This window comes from Manis pentadactyla, chromosome 3, assembly GCF_030020395.1.
Source record: "Manis pentadactyla isolate mManPen7 chromosome 3, mManPen7.hap1, whole genome shotgun sequence".
NCBI classification, from domain to species: Eukaryota; Metazoa; Chordata; class Mammalia; order Pholidota; family Manidae; genus Manis; species Manis pentadactyla.
In genome coordinates this window covers 147,844,200-147,861,253 of record NC_080021.1, presented here as the reverse complement: position 1 = coordinate 147,861,253, position 17,054 = coordinate 147,844,200, and the positions used below count along the sequence as shown (strand labels likewise).

General features: G+C 39.8%; 1 protein-coding gene across 6 annotated transcripts in view; it reads left to right on the top strand.

Annotated features, from left to right (window-relative positions):
- Nucleotides 1–17,054, top strand: part of PCSK5 (proprotein convertase subtilisin/kexin type 5) — a 452,855-nt gene that overhangs the window by 129,511 nt on the left and 306,290 nt on the right. For all 6 annotated transcript variants that reach the window (XM_057498570.1, XM_036893448.2, XM_036893449.2 and 3 more), the window contains exons 4-5: nucleotides 3,014–3,157; nucleotides 6,991–7,067. In XM_057498570.1, coding sequence (XP_057354553.1) covers nucleotides 3,014–3,157; nucleotides 6,991–7,067 — 221 coding nt within the window. The remainder of the gene's footprint in view (nucleotides 1–3,013; nucleotides 3,158–6,990; nucleotides 7,068–17,054) is intronic.

The following is a 17,054-nucleotide window of genomic DNA, read 5'->3' as shown; positions in this document are numbered from 1 at the left end:
CTAAGGATCACACTCTGATTTAGGGTTTCTGATGGAAGGGTCTGCTGACCTTATTTACTCATTTGCAAGAAACACCCCAGACTCTGATTAACTTTGTTATTTCCCTTGACATTTTGGCTGCTTGCTGTATTAGATGATATGAATGAAAGTATCAATTGTATATTTCCCCCTCCCTTCCCTTCTACCAATACCGTGTTGGTGGGTGAAAATTAAAAAGAAAAAGAGATAAAAGGTGGTACAAAAATATTTAATTGCAAAGTCAGATTCAACAGAAGCAGAGGTAGGAGAAAGAAACCTAATTGCTCCATTTTTAACACACATGTTTTCCATAGATGGCTGGTTTTCTTCGGTTTTAATAATTACAATTTCAGGCAGAATCTCTCCACTCCAGGACGGTGATCCCATTTGTGGGTTTCCCATTTCCTGTGCATTTCCTTCCTCCGGCCCACCTCTTGGCCACATTAACATTACTTCATGTCACAAACGATAACACGGGTGGCCAGAGCAGGTTTTGAAAAAGAAAAGGTGAAATGGAAACCTGTCAGGGTTGCTTTGTGTTAAAGTAAAGTATTTGGTGAGGAGCGGCCCAAACACTTGGCCAGAATGAGACTTCTGAAAAATGTAGGCATTTCAGAAATCTACACTATTTCTTTCATGATCATGTCCGTTAATCAAGCATTAGCTGTCTAGATATCTCAGAGCACTAAGCATAATGGCAGTTGTTTATTTGGAGATAAAGGTGAGGATGTGCCATCATGTCTGTGTGTAATCAATCAGCCAATATTTACTAAAATCCTAGGTTAGATTTGGTTTAATGCACAGTCATCTAGGGGATTACAATCAGGAAAGAAAAGTTCACACACAAGATTCAACAGTAACAGTGAGAATTCAGAGTTGGATTGTGTAGAACAGTGTGTGTGTGTGTGGTGTGTGTGTGTGTGTGTGTGTGTGTGTGTGTGTGTGTGTGTGTGTGTCTTTCTGTCTCTCTCCATCCCATAGTTCAGTGAAGAAGAAGAGACAGACAGGCTGAAGAACTAGATAGAGATTTGTGGGAGGAGGTAGGTCCTTAGCTGTGCCTGAAAAACTGGGGAGAGGCAAAAAGAGGGGAATCAGGATCAGTGCAGTAGTACAGCAGTGTGTACAGGGTCTCAAGGGATGGAAAGAAGCCAAGAAGGTGGGGGAAAAGATGCAGATGTTCACAAAATATATAATCCCCTAATTTTTATGAAATCCATCTTATCTGTGATGAAAAATGGGTATGCCCTTTGTTAGAATGAATCCTTGAAACTATGCAAGTGTTGATAGCATTCAACAAAAGGCGGTCTCATTTAGAGAATAAGTTAACAAATTCATGTCAGGAAGTGTTAGAGGTATCTGTCATTAGTTAGCACTTGATTTTGAGGGATGAAGTTTGGAAAGAGATACATTTCCATTTAGTGTGGTCATAGTTAGAATAAAAAACAGGTGATGGCTACAAAGTCCCAGATGATCTGACCTCAGTTCCTCTTCTGACTTGCTGTCTTCTGTACCATCTCTGCCTTGTTCACTGAGCTTCACAATACCCCACCTCCTTTCTTTTGCTCAGAGTGCTGTTTCCAACCTTATAGTCGCTGCAATTGCTGTGTCCTTTATCAAGGCACGTGCTCTAGGCTCTTGGGCAGACCAGCTCTTTCTCTTCTGTCATGTCTCAGCTCACATTTCATCTTCTCAGAGGCTAGAGTCTTTTCTGAGCATCCCACCTAAAGTTGTGAACGCTGACCCCTCAGCATTCACCACCCCATCACCCTCTTTAATTCCTTTAGGCCATCAGGAGAGCTCTGAATGGTCTTGTGTGTGTGCTATCCCCATCTCCCCTCAGAGGGGCCACTAGGACAGGGATCTCAGCACTCATATGCCGCACCACCATTGTGCCCGGCATGCAGCAGGTACTCAAGTATCTGTTGGTGAATCAATGGCACTGGTGCCTCCATCATGTTTTGTGCATACAAAGCTCATGCTCCTTTCCCCTCCCAAAGGGCTGAGCTCTGACAAAGCAGGAAGAAGATAGGGAATAGTGAGACCTAGCTGGCTCCTGTTGCTATGGCATTATGTTACAGCACATCTCTTTTCCTTTGTTCCTTCACTACATCTTAAGTACTTGGAAAACACCACCACTCAGAGGAGTATTTCAAAGTGATGGACTTGGAAGGAAAAACTGTGTGGGTTGGACAGTGCTAGTAAACTGTATCAGCAAGAGCTGCTGGTTTAATGCATTTCTCAGTGTGTGTGTGTATGTTGGAGCCATTGTGGGACGAAACTACTTCGCATAATGAGCTACCACTGGCTCTTTCCTCAGTCTGCCCTTGGAAGCTCTCACACACATTTTCCTGAGTATGTCACCTGTCTGGACTTGGCGCTCTTTTTCTCCCTTGTCAAAGTAGTGCTGAATGCATCTGTTTACCCCCTGCAAATGATGACACAATGGCCAGTGTTAATTTATTGGAAAAAGTTTGAAGAGCCTGTTTGGCATTTTTTTTTTGTTTTTCTCATTCACGGTTTCTCATGCAGCATGGTTCTGGCTGACACTGTGCAAGAGCTGCCAGCATTAACAGCCATTTGTAGCTAGACTGGCTTCTAGTACCTGGTTCAGAAATGATAGAGTGTATGCTTTTCAGTTAACCTAGTTTGGATTTATAAATGAAATGCTATAATGCCTTTTTATGTCATTAATACATGCTAACAATAAAATGACACATCCATGATTCTGTTGTTGAAAATGTATTTAATTATGCTTTCCCAAAGGATCTGTGGTGTTAGAACAGGGCAGAGCTGGCAGAAGAGATTTCTATTGCCTTCCCACATTTATCCTTCCTACTTTGCCCTGTTATCATGCTGGATATCCCTGCTTCCACTGTAACAGGCAACTCATCAAATTTCTGTTAACTGAAAGCATTGTCTTAATAGGGAAGTTATTCTCCCTTCTGCTCATGACTTAGCAACCTGCAGTGTCCAATTCTCCCTCTTCTTTCTCTAGCACTGCAGTGACAACATGCATCCCTGCCAATCAGACATGAATATCGAAGGTGCCTGGAAGAGGGGCTACACGGGGAAGAACATAGTGGTCACCATTCTGGACGATGGCATCGAGAGGACACATCCGGACCTGATGCAGAACTATGTGAGTGTCTGCCGGGGTCAGAACACCTTCCCTCCTGGGAAACAGGGGAACTCATGTCAGGGTCACCAAAAAGGGGGGAACTGTATGGAAAAACACAGCTAACAGATGCACTAGGCTCTGTCTGTCGCACCCATCTTATGAAAGATGCGCTCTCAGAGTACAGGAAGCACAATATGATCCTTCCCACTTTCAAGTGCCTTTGATGTTCTGATGACAAAAAGCAGGTGATAATGCAGCAGAAGCCCCACCATCAGCACTATCTGCTATTGACAACAACTGGTGGGTCTCGACAATTCATCCACACAGCCAGGCAACGTCCTTTGTTTCTTTTATGGAGAAAAGTACGCTTCAAACTTTCCTCAAATAATTCTGGTTTCTTTTAAAGGGCAGTAATGATCAACCCTCCAGTAGTCCTTGGGAATCAGTCAATTCCCTTTCTTAAGAAGGAACTGTGATTCTGGGACTCAGAGAGAGCATGACATGAGCCCAAGATCTCAGAGCAAGTGAATGTGCTGAGACTTGGTGCTTTGACTCATGCCCACAGTACACTGGGGTCAGTTTCTGACACTTGGACCTCCAGGTCCCCTCTGCCACCATGACAGTTACTACCTGGAAATGTGCCAATGATCCTTCTGTCCTCTACTCTCCAAACCTGTTCCTTCCATTGGCTTCTCCCTAAGTTTGGTTAAAGTACCATAATTATGTCTCAGTGTATTATTCTCTGTCTGCTCCAAATTGATGTTTCCTGACACCATAGTGTTCTCCCTAGAGTAATTCTTCAGTTACTAAAGAGCCTGCAGTGACTCCCTATTATCTGCTAATACAACTGTGATTCCTGTCGGTAATCAGCAGAGTGTCCCAGGGGGTTCTGCTCCCATCCTGTCTTCTGACTTCTCTTACCTCTTTTCCATTGACAGCTGTTCCCACCTGAGGACCCTGGTGTCTCTACACACCCACTTACCCTTCAGTCACTTGTATCCACTTCCCTCTCTACTCCTTCATGATTCCTTTTCATTCTAAAATTTTGGCTGTGTAAATTTTCCTAAATTGTATTTCATGTGGTATTGACAAAGTTTCCTCTTTTTTCTGTCAGTGTCTGAGTTCCCTCTCCTATCTTTGAAGGTGCCAGCAGCTGTGAATCTCAGTCAAGTCCAGTTCCCTTTACTGGACTAATATTGACCCTTAAGAAGGAAAGTCATGGGCCAGGGTGGGAAGCTTTGCCCCGTGTTCGTGGAGGGGCCTGCACAAAGAATTCTGGGTTTCGTCTAGGGGACCACATCTCCTCAGATTTTTCTCCTGTATTCTGGTTCATGGTCGTTAAGGGAGCGACTTCAGCGAGCCCAGCCCGGCGCATGCCCTGAGCTGCCAGAGCATTCTGGGATGGGCCCTGCCCAGGTCTTCCCTCTGCACGTCAGCACAGAGGACTTGCCTTCCTCCCATGCCTGCACCCTCTCTCCCTGTTTGCTCCTCAGGAACTGGTGGGCATAGCACTGGCCCTGAGGGGTGCCTTCTGGACTCACTCAGAGTGAACAAGGCCTTTTCCTTAAGGCTGAGATTCAGAGATAGGGATATGATGTCCTCTTGAGATCTGATCTCTGTCTCCGTCTCTCTCTCTCACTCTCTTCAAGGGAAAGCTTGGTTTCTCTGCACGGTGGAGTCACTTTGTGAGGTTCTCTCTGTGACTATCTCCCCTCTGTTTTCTCTCTTACTTACTGCCTCAGCTTCTCACACAACCACTGAGATAGAAATTGCCATATATTCTCTCCAGGGTTTCTTTTTCAATTGTATAATCTCACCAATTTCATGACACCTAATTGCTCTCAAATTAATTTTCCTTTTGTCACTCAAACCTATAAAGTCTCCATTTTATCTTTGCAACTTAAATACTTCCAAGTGACTCCCTTGACACATCAGGAATGACCACTGACTCACAGTCACCCATATTTGTGACTTATGAAAACCTTCCTTCACATCCAGTATCACCTTAAAATTTCATCCCAATATTCTCCTCCCAATATTCTGCCCTGTTGCCCTTTTTGTTTCAAAAAGTTCAGCCAGGAAACCTCAGAAATTAATTTTTACAGAGAAATATTGAAATAGTTTCCCCTAAGTTAGATGATTTTCCCCAAAGGTTAAAACACACACACACACACACACACACACACACACACACACACACACACACACACAGAAAGAGAAAGAAGGGACTGAAAATTCATTTAGTTCTCATTTGAACTAAAACATTTGAGTGGCTGCTCTCACCTGCCTCCAAGCACCCTTACCTATGCATATGTCTCCTCACAGCATAGAATTTTAGAGCTACAAATAAATTTCATCACCCTGTTTGATAAGGGAGGAACTGAGGCCTGAAAATGGAAGTGAGTTAGCTCCCAGGTCAGCTGAAGAGAGCTATGCTTACCCATCGCTTAGCAAAGAAGTCTTTCTTGTCATATGCAATATACTTTTTATAGGGTGCTCTTGCTGTCCACTGCTTAGGAATGTTTTTGATTAAATAGAAATAGCTTTAGCCTAATTGTGATTGCATTCCTTATCTTTTTAAAACTTTCTTCCCCTTAAAAGAAAAATTCCCAAGCTTACCTGTGTAATTAGCAGTACTGGTGCCCTGTCAGTCCTCATGTTGAAGGTGGTGGCAAGGACAGAGAAGCACTTTGGATGGGCTGTCAGGTGGCCTGGGTTCCAGTCTTGGTCCCACAGGTGGCTCACCTCACACCTCTGGCCACATTACTTAACCTGCCTTGTACCTCTGTTTCCTTATAAGTAAAATTAGTAAGTTGCATTAGATACACACCCTTCATACTCTAGTGACACTAAGTGGGGCTTCAGGGCCCTCTTTATACGGGAAGCAAGGATTTGCCAGTCTTACGTTTAATGTGTTTTTTGCTTAATTCCCCCTGACATTTCAGACTCGAGGTACTATCAAATATTTTCAGAAACAAGAGCCTTTGATAAAGATAGAAAACAAAACAAGAGCATTTATTTTCACTAAAACTGAAATTACCAAGTATTGTGAAACATCAAAAAACTCAAAACATCCTAACCAAGTTCTATCTACAGTGATACAAATTTGAATGATGGAACAATCCAGTAAATTCTTTTCAGTTATCTGAAGATTTTTCATCATCATTTAAAAAAGCAAACAAGTCCAATTTTGGTTTCAGAGATACTCATGACTCATTTTGAAGGCAAAAATATGTGATATGTATATTGGGTATTAGTCAAAACTCTGAGTTGTAGATTCCTTATAATAGATAAAACATCTCAAACAAGACAAACATTGCCTAATAGAGGTCCCAAGATATCTTATGTAACAGATTTCTATAAAATGCAGTTCTGATTTTTAATTGACTTGCCAATTATTGGTGAAGGATTTTGTCTTCATAAAATCTTTGAATTAGGATAAGGAATTTGCACACTCAAGAAATGAAGTGAGGACTAGAGTCTCATGGAGGAAAATCACTTTGCTTCTGGGTATTCCATGGGTACTTCACAGAAAAGGTGGTAACAGAGATGGTGGTGATATCTTCGAAGGAACTAGGTGAGGAGGGGTCAGTTCTAGGCAGAGGGAACAAGTTCTGGCAAGAATGGGTTAGGCACTGCTTGGCTCTGTGGAGTGTGTTTCTGCACCTTAAGGGGGAAAATACAAAACTGATTATTATTGAACAAGGCATCTGGTCATCACCGAACCATGAGTGTATTATCTAATCTAATTACTGTCATGCAGAAATGTGTTTAAGAATTCATGAGCCTCCAGGGAAATGGCTAATTAATGACTGTCTGTCTCCTGTCTCTTGCTCGCTCCTCTCTGGCCATAGGATGCTCTGGCGAGTTGTGACGTGAATGGGAATGACTTGGACCCAATGCCTCGTTATGATGCAAGCAACGAGAACAAGTAAGGCCCAAGTGACGGGGTGGCTGGCACGCAGCTGGCAAGAAGCTTTGTTTTCTGCTCTTACTGAGGAAAGTATTTTCTTAAAAATCCTTGGTAGCAGAAGATCCCTGATTTGCTCCAAGATAAACAAGTGGCTTTCCACTGAAGCTTCTGGGTAATGAAAAGGGGGCATTCCTCATACTAAGAATCGCTGCAGCGGGGACCCAGGGGAATGACTTAGCATTTCCAAATCTTGAGGGTGCAGCTGGGGAATATTGACCCTCCTGTGATAAATTTGCCTGAGTTGACCCATTTGTTTAGAGATAGGAGTACAAAAAGGAGAGGAAAAACAAAGTGTCCCCCAAAAGAGTTACTTTATTCAGTTATATTCAACAGATTTGATTGAATGCTGTGCTTGAGGTCTCTGCCAGGGGTCTTCTTTTATGTTTTTTGTTTTTTGTTTTTTTGTAGTGATTGTGTTTTCTACTAAAGACTTGAAATACCTATAAGGTTTGCCATGTCTGGAACATACTACCTTTCTTATCCCCATAGTTAAGAGCCATGGAAAACCCATTTAACCATATTTATAGTTCCCAGTTAGTACAGTTGTTTTTGTGAAAGCATTGCAGCATAGAATATCTTAATATTATTCAGAAAGTAAATGGAAACGGTTTTTCTTGCTTAAGATGACCTAGATTCTTTCAAAGGTTAGCAGATACATCTCATGTCTAGATCACATTAACATTTTTTCCTTTTACTGCAGAGTTCTTCCAGGATAATGCTGTAATCCAGATACTATCATTTGAATTTTTATTTACATGTTTTAGTTTGGGATGGCAGAAATTGCAAAGAGAAGTGTCTTGCCCATTTATTATGTAGTATTTTCAGCCTGTGTTTTTCTTCAGGGAAAAATTTCTCAGGCACTATTATTTGATTAAGTCAATAAATTTAGATGTAACCACGTGACCTAGATAATTGTGAGTGTACATGGATTTTTTTTCTTTTTTTCTGTTTTTACCATCTACACAAAAGCCTAAAAAAAGTTACTGTGAAAAATATGCCGTTTGTTAATATTAACAACTGAGTGAATGTTACAGATCCGATTTGGTGGTGGAAGCCTTAATTAATATACAGATCGATATGGATAGAATTTTCCAGAACTCCCCCAAACAGACAAAGTGACCTAAATTAAACTAGGTAACCTAAATTAAACTAGATAGTTTTATTTTAGGCCTAGCCATTGTGTCTAGATTTCACTGTTTAAAGTTTTAGTGAATTTCACACAATGGGTTAATTTGAGACAATGTGGACTAATATATTTAACCTAATTTGCAAACTAGTGGGAAACATGTGAAGAAACTTGAGGCTTCACTTAAAAAGTCACTACCGATAAATTTCAATAAAAGTCCATTCTGTTATAATGGGAAAATGCATTCTTAAACATACTTATTTTAGATCTACAGAATCTAAAACCAAAATAATAAGAAAATGGAGCTTAATCAAGAACTTCATCATAGACACACCCAAATGATAGGGACCTATTAAAAAAAATAGCCCAGTTTTCCTGTTAAGTGGTTATGAAATATGTTAAACTATAATTAATGTGACACTTTATCTTGAAAAACACTTGACGTTTGTTTATGGAAGTCTGTGCCTATTGTATTGCTCCAACTCGCACTCAGAGTGCAAGAGAAAAAGAGTAAGAGAAAAAGAGATAAAAACTTTAGAAAAGAAAAATGACAGAATAACGAGGAAAATTATGAAATAGGTTGAGAGGAAAGGGGGAGTCTAAGCAGCGTGGAGGACTCACAGGATGGCCTTGGAAGTGTGGCAGTTTGCAGGCTATTGTGAAGTGGAAGGAAGGTATTCCAAAATCAAAGAGGAATTAGCAGCCCCAGATATGGACCAGGGGCGACTTTGCGCTCCTGGGGTGTGTAGCTCTGTGGTTTGTGTATTCCTACAGGGCTCCGTGCAGCTAGGTGTGCTTTCTAGATTTACCTGGAGTGTCTAGGACAAAACTGTGCATAAACAAGTGCAAATTTCACATTATGCTCAAATTATTCTCTAATATATCATTGGTATGGGATGAAATTCATTGTCAAGGCAAACATTTTAGGAGAACTGACTGTATTCTATCCATTGGCTTAATTTATCTCATCAACATTTATGTAAGAGAAAGAGGAACAGGAAGGTTCTAGATCATGCTGACACCCAAAGTATCCTTTCGCAGGATGTTGAGGGACAAGAGAGGGTATAGATAGAAACTGACAACTTATTGTGCCCTGGAGGTGGTACCATGTGCACGTACATGTGGTGATTTTTTTGCTTTGAAACTCTCAGTGATAGTGACTGTTCTCCAAGGGAAAGTCTGACCTGTGACTAACACTGCTAACTGCAGTCTGTGTAAAGACAATTCTTTTGAGTATGGCTTGATGGCTTATTACAGGCTGTCTTTTAAAAACTGTATCCTTTGTGGGATTCCTTTCAAACTTGGATGCTCCCCAGAGCTGTGAATCACCACCATCCTCGCTCTGGAGTGTTCTAGTGTGTCTGGTTTTGTCCCATTCTCGGTATGGTCCATGGATTATTGAGTACAATACGGGTTTGATTATTGGCAGACACAGGCATTATTCTAGCTGCATGCTTAGGTTCTAGTCCTACAGTGAAATACTGCATTCTCTGGCATGAGACACAGCCTGTTTTATGAGTCCACAGTCACCTGGGCATTGGATATCCCTTTATCTCCTCTCAGTGGTGCTGCTTGACTTTTTTCTTGGCCAACCACAAGTATATTTTAAAGCCTTCGGGTTAACATATCCTCTTGGCTCATTAGATCATAATTATACATATGATTGATGGATCTGTCTTCAAGTATCAATCCAAGGATAGATAATTCTGTTCGATTAGAAGTCACTTGGCATCAGGAAATAATGAGTGGGTTTGTGGTTTAGAAGAGTTGACTTTGAGTTTGGTTCTACTTAATGAGCTTTATGATTTTGGGGCCTAACTACTCTGACTTTAATACTTCTTTTAATCTCTAAAATGGACATGGTAATACTTGCTTCTAAAGATTAGCAATAATATATGTAAAACATAAAGCTTATAGCTGATAGCCTAATAGGTGCTAGATAATCACAGCTGCTATTATAGTCACATGTTCTATTCCTATATTCAATTCTTGATAAATAATCAGTTAAATTAGATTTATCTCAAAATGTATGAGCATATGAACATTTCAAATTTAATTTTAGACTTGGAGGTCTTTGTTTACTTCTAAGGTTAGAGGTTTAGATAGGTTTCTCTGCTTCTTATGGGCTGGAAACCATGACTCACTAAGTCTACAGTAACTCACACCTCTCCGTCACCCTTGAGTGGACCTTGAATTTGATGTAAGGTAGTGAAGAGGAAGAATTTCTAATCATCACCAGAGTAAAGAAGTTGAGGCATGTGTTATTCAAGTGCTTTGTCACTGTGCAGTCTGACCAGTTGGCTTCAGGGCATATTTGGAATTATTTCATATTTACCTGCACTTGCTATTCATTCAACATATTCATCAAAACCCTATTTTGTGAATGGTTCTGAGCTAAATTCTTGGGGGAAACAATGATGAAGTAACATAGACTACTAACCAGTGGGTTGAATGGAGAGATGACTAGAAGCTGTAATGCCTGCAGGGTTTTTAGTTCTAAGAGAATGTACCCTCAAAACTATGCAAATCCTCTCTTAGACGTCCATGGTTACATTTCTAGTGCTAAAGCTTCGGATTGAAGGTAATTATCTCTGAAGTACAAAAGTTATGAAAATCCCTTTCTTGTCACTTTTTCAAGCCCCCAAATGATGTGTCAGATGTGAATAACAGATACTGAAGAAATAGCACTATTAGAGGAGGCCATGAAACCCGGCCTTCGTTCAACTTTGCCTCCATTCCTGTTAGCTCACTGAAGAAGGTGGACTGCATCCATTGTTCTAGGCTTAAAATAGAAAATGCCTCCCTGTAAATGAAACAGTCTCCTGGCATTTCACACCACTACTCCTGTTTCTGATAAATGAATTATTGATGTCTGAGTTAGATTTTCCCTTCCCTGGGTTGCTTCTTGCTCAGCGTTTCCCTGTGTAAAAGTCATAGCAACATATTTAGCACAAGATGAAACCACACATTATATCCTGCATGTGTGATGTGTGGGCCCCAAATCTAATTCCTTTTCAAAATAAACCAATCCATAAGTTTAAAGACTCATTTTCCAAAAGGAAGTCAATTTTTATTTTTGTTTCCTATCTCTGTTTCTAGGAAGATGTAGCCAGGGTAGATGAGAGCCCGTTTTCTTCTGGTGCTTTAGTCTCCATCGTTTATGATGCCTCCATAAACATCATTAATGTTTTTAAGAATGTTGCCATATTGCAAAAACCAAAGTGTGTGTGACCTTCTCATTTTCATTCCTGTGGATGAGGACTGTATTCAGGAGATAAGTGTTCCAAAGCAAAGCCAGTGAATGTAATCAGTGTTTTCTGACTGTACAGAATATTTTAACTCAATACTAGAGAAAGAAACCACACTTTAGATCTATGACCTTAATACCAAGATTTAACCAAACACATTCAGATAAAATTATCCTAATGCTAAGTAGGTCAGGCAAAAACCGACCAAAGAAAATTGATAGGCTATTATCAGAGGTTGATTTGTTTTTCCAAATGTTTTCAAAGTCTTTCCTCTAAATCTTTTTCAAAATAACATTACAATATACTACATAGTAGTTACTTGAGCGATGATTATTAAATTAATTTATGTAATGTTGACTGAAAATGTACATACTAGAGACTTAATGTGTACAAAAAAGACAGATGTAAAGAAGTCCAGATGCTTTTCATATACAGCTATAGATTTTCTGTCCATGAATGAGCCTGAAACAAATATTTTACAAGATTAGTTTCTATCGTACTGGTTCATGAAGCAGTATCTGCATCTTATACAACAGACCTGTGTCAGTTTTTCTCACATTGGTCAGTATAACAGAGCCCAGTGTATCCTGATTGGTTACAGACTGACACAGGTATTGGACCTTTAATATACCTTTGTCTTTAGGAGAGTAAAAGGGAAGACACCTGTAAGAAAGACAATAACCAGATTCATAGAAGTTATCTCAATGGCTGTTTATTTTTTAATAAGAGCTGAATAAATACATACAGAAAATGGTTATCTAACCTAGAATTCCTGTGTACCTGTCACCTGAAGTATAAGTATTCATTTTTATAAGACAATGCATTAATTATTCTTGGGCTTATAATCATGATAATGCCATCTTCAGACCCGTTGTTCTTCCCTGTGTCAACTTCAGTGTGTTCTCCTCAAGGATTTGGGGTGCAGTCTCTTAGGGCTTTCAGTAACAGTTTTGATAAAGGGCCTGATTGATGCTACAGGTTAAAATGAGTTGGAGGTATGATTTATGCTAACCTAGTGCACTATTGATATGAATAATTGATAGTTGCTCCAATTTAAATTTCTTATTTAAAATACAAACTTACAAATTCCTGAGACCTCTAAAGCAGATGGAAATTGAAGGAAGGGAAAGAAATAGTATCCTTCTTAAATAATGGATTAAGTATTTGAGCAGGGTTTCCAGGTATTTATTTATTTATTTATCTTTCTCTTTTAATCTTTTCCTTTAACCTCCACCTTGGATCCTTATATTATCTCTATCTCGTTCCTTATATGCGGAAATATGTACAATTTAGCATATGGAGACCTTGAGAGGTCAATGCTAGCGGTGTATTATTTGGATTATTACAGAGCAGTAGTGAAGGCATCCAAGACTTTTCAAATATGATCAGTGAGTAGATGTTTGTGTTAGATGCTGAGCAAGAACACAAACTGAGGAGAAAAAGAGCCCTTGTTTTGTTTATCTCAGTCCCTGTACAGATACCAGAAGAACATGCTGAAAATAAAATGCAACCCCAAACTGGCTGGCTGTTCCTTTGAATATTAGCAAGATAATATTTAAAAATTGGTTGCCATCCTACTCAAATATCTTCTAAGTTCAGGGACTAAAGTTATTATTTTGTTTTTACAAGCTAAAAGAGATGTCATAATTTTTATGTTTTAGATGGTAATTACAGTAGATTACAGTTAATTACAATAGAAGCCTAGTGTTTCAGTGTACGAAGGTGTGAGTATGTGTTTAATGTCCATGGTAGGTATACATTTCAATTGCAATCCTCAGTAAAAGCTAAAAAAGTAGAAAATATGTCTTTTAGGTCAGGACATATTTGATTAGCTCTCATACAACAGGTTACCAAAGAAGGCAAGGTGATAGAGTAAAAAATATTCTGCTTTTGCATGAGACCTGTCCACTAGTCCCAGCCTTTTTGTTCACTGTATCTCTGGCCTTGAAGAAACATTCTTGTCAGAACCTTCCTTGCCACACAGTATCTCCATGTCCCAGTATGACTTAAAACAACCAAAAAAAATCTCTGAAGTCTGTGGGGTTGCCACTTGCCTATATTTGAATGCAGTGTAAGAAACTGCTAGTAAAATTAGCATATCTGTATGTTGTCTCCTTTACTGCTCACAACAACCTACATTCAGAGAGATAGTCTAGAGGTGACAGAAAGCATCTAATGTCACCGAGCAGCCAAGCCAATATTTGAGCTCATTTGTTCCCACACCATCTATCTGCATGGCTAAATTAATCTGTGGTCAAGAAGATATGAAATTAGTTCCTGTGCTGAGCACATGCATCAGTAAGTTTACTACCTTGGGAAAACTGTACTTGGGAAAACTATAATCACCAGGGTCATGCACCACTATGTTCAGTAAATACTCAATAGCCTGGCTCTCTTGAGTGCTGGTACTCAGAGCTCTGTTTCTCCAAAAAATGGTCTCCCCAGGATGGGTCCACAAAGATTGTCAACAACTTATATGCATGTGACTTTGAGCAAGTAACAAAGATAATTTATTATAGAAAATGATTATATGGATCTGACTTCACAATGAATATTTGTTCTGTGGAAATAAAGGAAGGCTACCCACATGAGACTATAGCTATTATTGAGATCTTGCTAGAGCAAGGGAATCAGCTACCATCACCTGAAGAGACTGAAAGGCAGACACACAACTGGGAAGGCTTTATGCTAAAAGGAAGAAAAGGAAGCCTTCAGGTATGGTCTGATCAGAGGTTGGCATGGACAAGCTGGAGCTTGGGTCTCTGTTTTCAAACAATTCTAGTATATATTAACAGTTTGAAAAAATGTTCTTTGAGTGAGTGCCAGCTGGTCATAATGTAAACAAATGTTTGGAAAACTATATAGAATTGCCACGAGTATGGGGGTGATAATAAGTAATAAGATGAAGGTTTGATCTAATTCTCAAAGTGCAAGAGGGTAGTTTTCACATTTCCTTAAATGGAGGTATAGACTGTGTGATGTTGGAATCACATAAACCAAAAGACACTTTCCCAATGTTTTTGCATTTAACTATCAACCCTCGAAAGTGCTTTTGTAATGTGGGCTGTGAAAAATTCTCTGTAGGAGGAAAAAAATGAACCCAGGGAGAGCCTGCGGGAATCAGACTCCCACTCTGAAGAGGGTATAGAGTCTTGAGGATGTGTCCTGCTTTGGGGATCTTGTCTGGAACACCTGAAAGAGCTTGAAAGAATTGGGAAGAGGAGTCAGTCGTCCAGTAGATTCTCCCGAACCCCCACTTTCTCCACGACGTGTTCTCATACAAGGTACCATCTCATGAATTTCAGAAAAGACTGACCTTTGTTAGAAGAGTTCACCTCTTCCTATTTTAGATATCCCTACACCATCTGCATATATTTTACATATGCTAGAAAATGCATTTGAATTTGCATGAATCACAGATAAAGTACCTTATAGTGACATTCTGGGCAGAGGACAGATGACTGCAAAAGATTTTGTATGACCTTTTTTACCCTTGGTTGGTTTTCCCACCTTCTGAGGTTCATCCTCACAGGATCACCCTCTGTTTCGATTACCAAATATAGACTCATGTTCTCTCCCCAACCCTCCAGCTCTCCTTGTACCAGGTTGTCACAGTGACCTTTCTTTTTCCACCATCCTGACACCTTGATCTCCCCATAGCCTCTAGAATAATGTTGTTACCGTGCAGAGAAAGAAGCACACTTTTGTCCCTAGCAAGTACCTCAGTCTTGGCACCAGGTCCTGGGTGATTTGGCATAGTTGGTCCTGGGTGATTTGCCTAGAACTTGAGGTGTTCAGCCTTTTTCATTGTGACCAGGGTTGTTAGTTTTACTAGACATCAAATCCTTACATATGTTGTTTTTTCTTCCTGAAGTAATGACAAGTCCTTGAATGCTTTTCAAAAGAGTGGGAAATACATGAAACAAAAATGCTTGATTGTTGTTCTTTTCTCTTATGCACCTGTCTCATGCATCACCTAAGAGATACTCAGTGGGGTGCTGGGGTGGGGGCAGTAGAGCATCTGAGAAGGAGCTGGGGTTTGAATTGAGAAGGCAAAGAATTAGAGGACTTGGCTGTGTTGAAAGTTAATTCAAATGGAGGCAAGTGATGGAGTTCCCAAGTAAGGGACAAATCTCAGAAGAAATTCCACTAATAGCCATGCATTTGCCTCATCCTCCACATGTCAAAACATACCATTTGTGGAATAGCAGAGGCCCTTGTTATTGTGGATGTAGTCTTTTCCAGTACAGAGATGCCGCAGCAACTGTGGCTTAGCTCTTTTATGGATTGAATTTATATCACATTGCTCGGCTCTCTAGAGGGAATAATTCTATTGGCAATATTATGGTAGAACCACCTTCCACAGCATGGAAGTGTAGGAACAAGACCCATTGCACTGGTGTTATTTGTAGGAGTGCTTGTTCATAATTGTTGAAATGTTTATAGCCCAAATACATTATGAGAATGTATCCAGGTAAGCCATTGTAAATTATATGAATGTGCTGTCTTTCATACTTTATGATCATATGTACTGTTTTACGCAGTTGGTCCCATTTATCACACCCAGTTTTCTCATTGTGTTTCAATGAGCTTCTGTTACAGTCCCCATAAAAGAGAGCTGTGCAGGCTCTTGACCTAGGGGCCAGTTAAGCTGCCCTCGCTTGCACTAGTCTCCTTCTCCTTTCCCTTTCCCTTCCCCCTTTCTCCTTCCCCTTCCCCCCTCCTCCCCACTCTGCAGGTCTTGCCTTGTAGAGCAGCTGTGTTTCTCTTGATCCTTGGCCTCCCTCTTGGTTATTCAGTGCTCCTAACAATTTTGAACTTCCCAGTATCCTTTTTATAAGCTTTTCTGCTTAACTCAGTCAATGACAGTAAAGAACTTGGAATTAAATGTCATTATTGGTGCCTCCTCTTTCCAGGGGAAGAAAGTAAAATTCAAGGCAGGTTGACATAGCTTATGAAAGTGAATCTGGCTTCCAAACTCATATTCTTTGTATCACATAATGCACTCTACTTTGGACCACAGTATTAGATGCTTTTTTTAAAATGTAGTGTTCATAAGCAATAGATACTTTATAATTCATGGAGGTAAGTATAGTTTATGAGAGTTTAGTGCTTATTTTATGGCATATACTTTCAGAGAAGAGTTTTTAGACACCTACTAAGAGAATAACATTTTCTTTGGTTATATCTTAAAATTCAAGTTAGAGATATAACTTAGAGTATATAGAAATTTAAGGTTGATTTAACTAATAGAGTACAACAATTACAATAAATCATTAGGCAGGATGTAATTTGGAGAGCATTGGTTTTACAAAAGTGTTTCATGGAACCCTGGAATCTTTTGCTGGATCTCACAGGCTGGCCAAGGATCACTCAGGAGGCTATGCAGAACCAGTGTAGCTCCCCCTTCTTCAACTAAACCAATTTTCCCTTTAAAAATCTATTTTAAAGTCTATTTGAGATTATGGGACTTCTGAAATTATATTTGAAGTAAAAAGTTCTGTTTGTGCAAAACAAAACAAACCATTGTAAACCAGTGCTGCAGACCACAGAAATGGCTTTACACGTGTT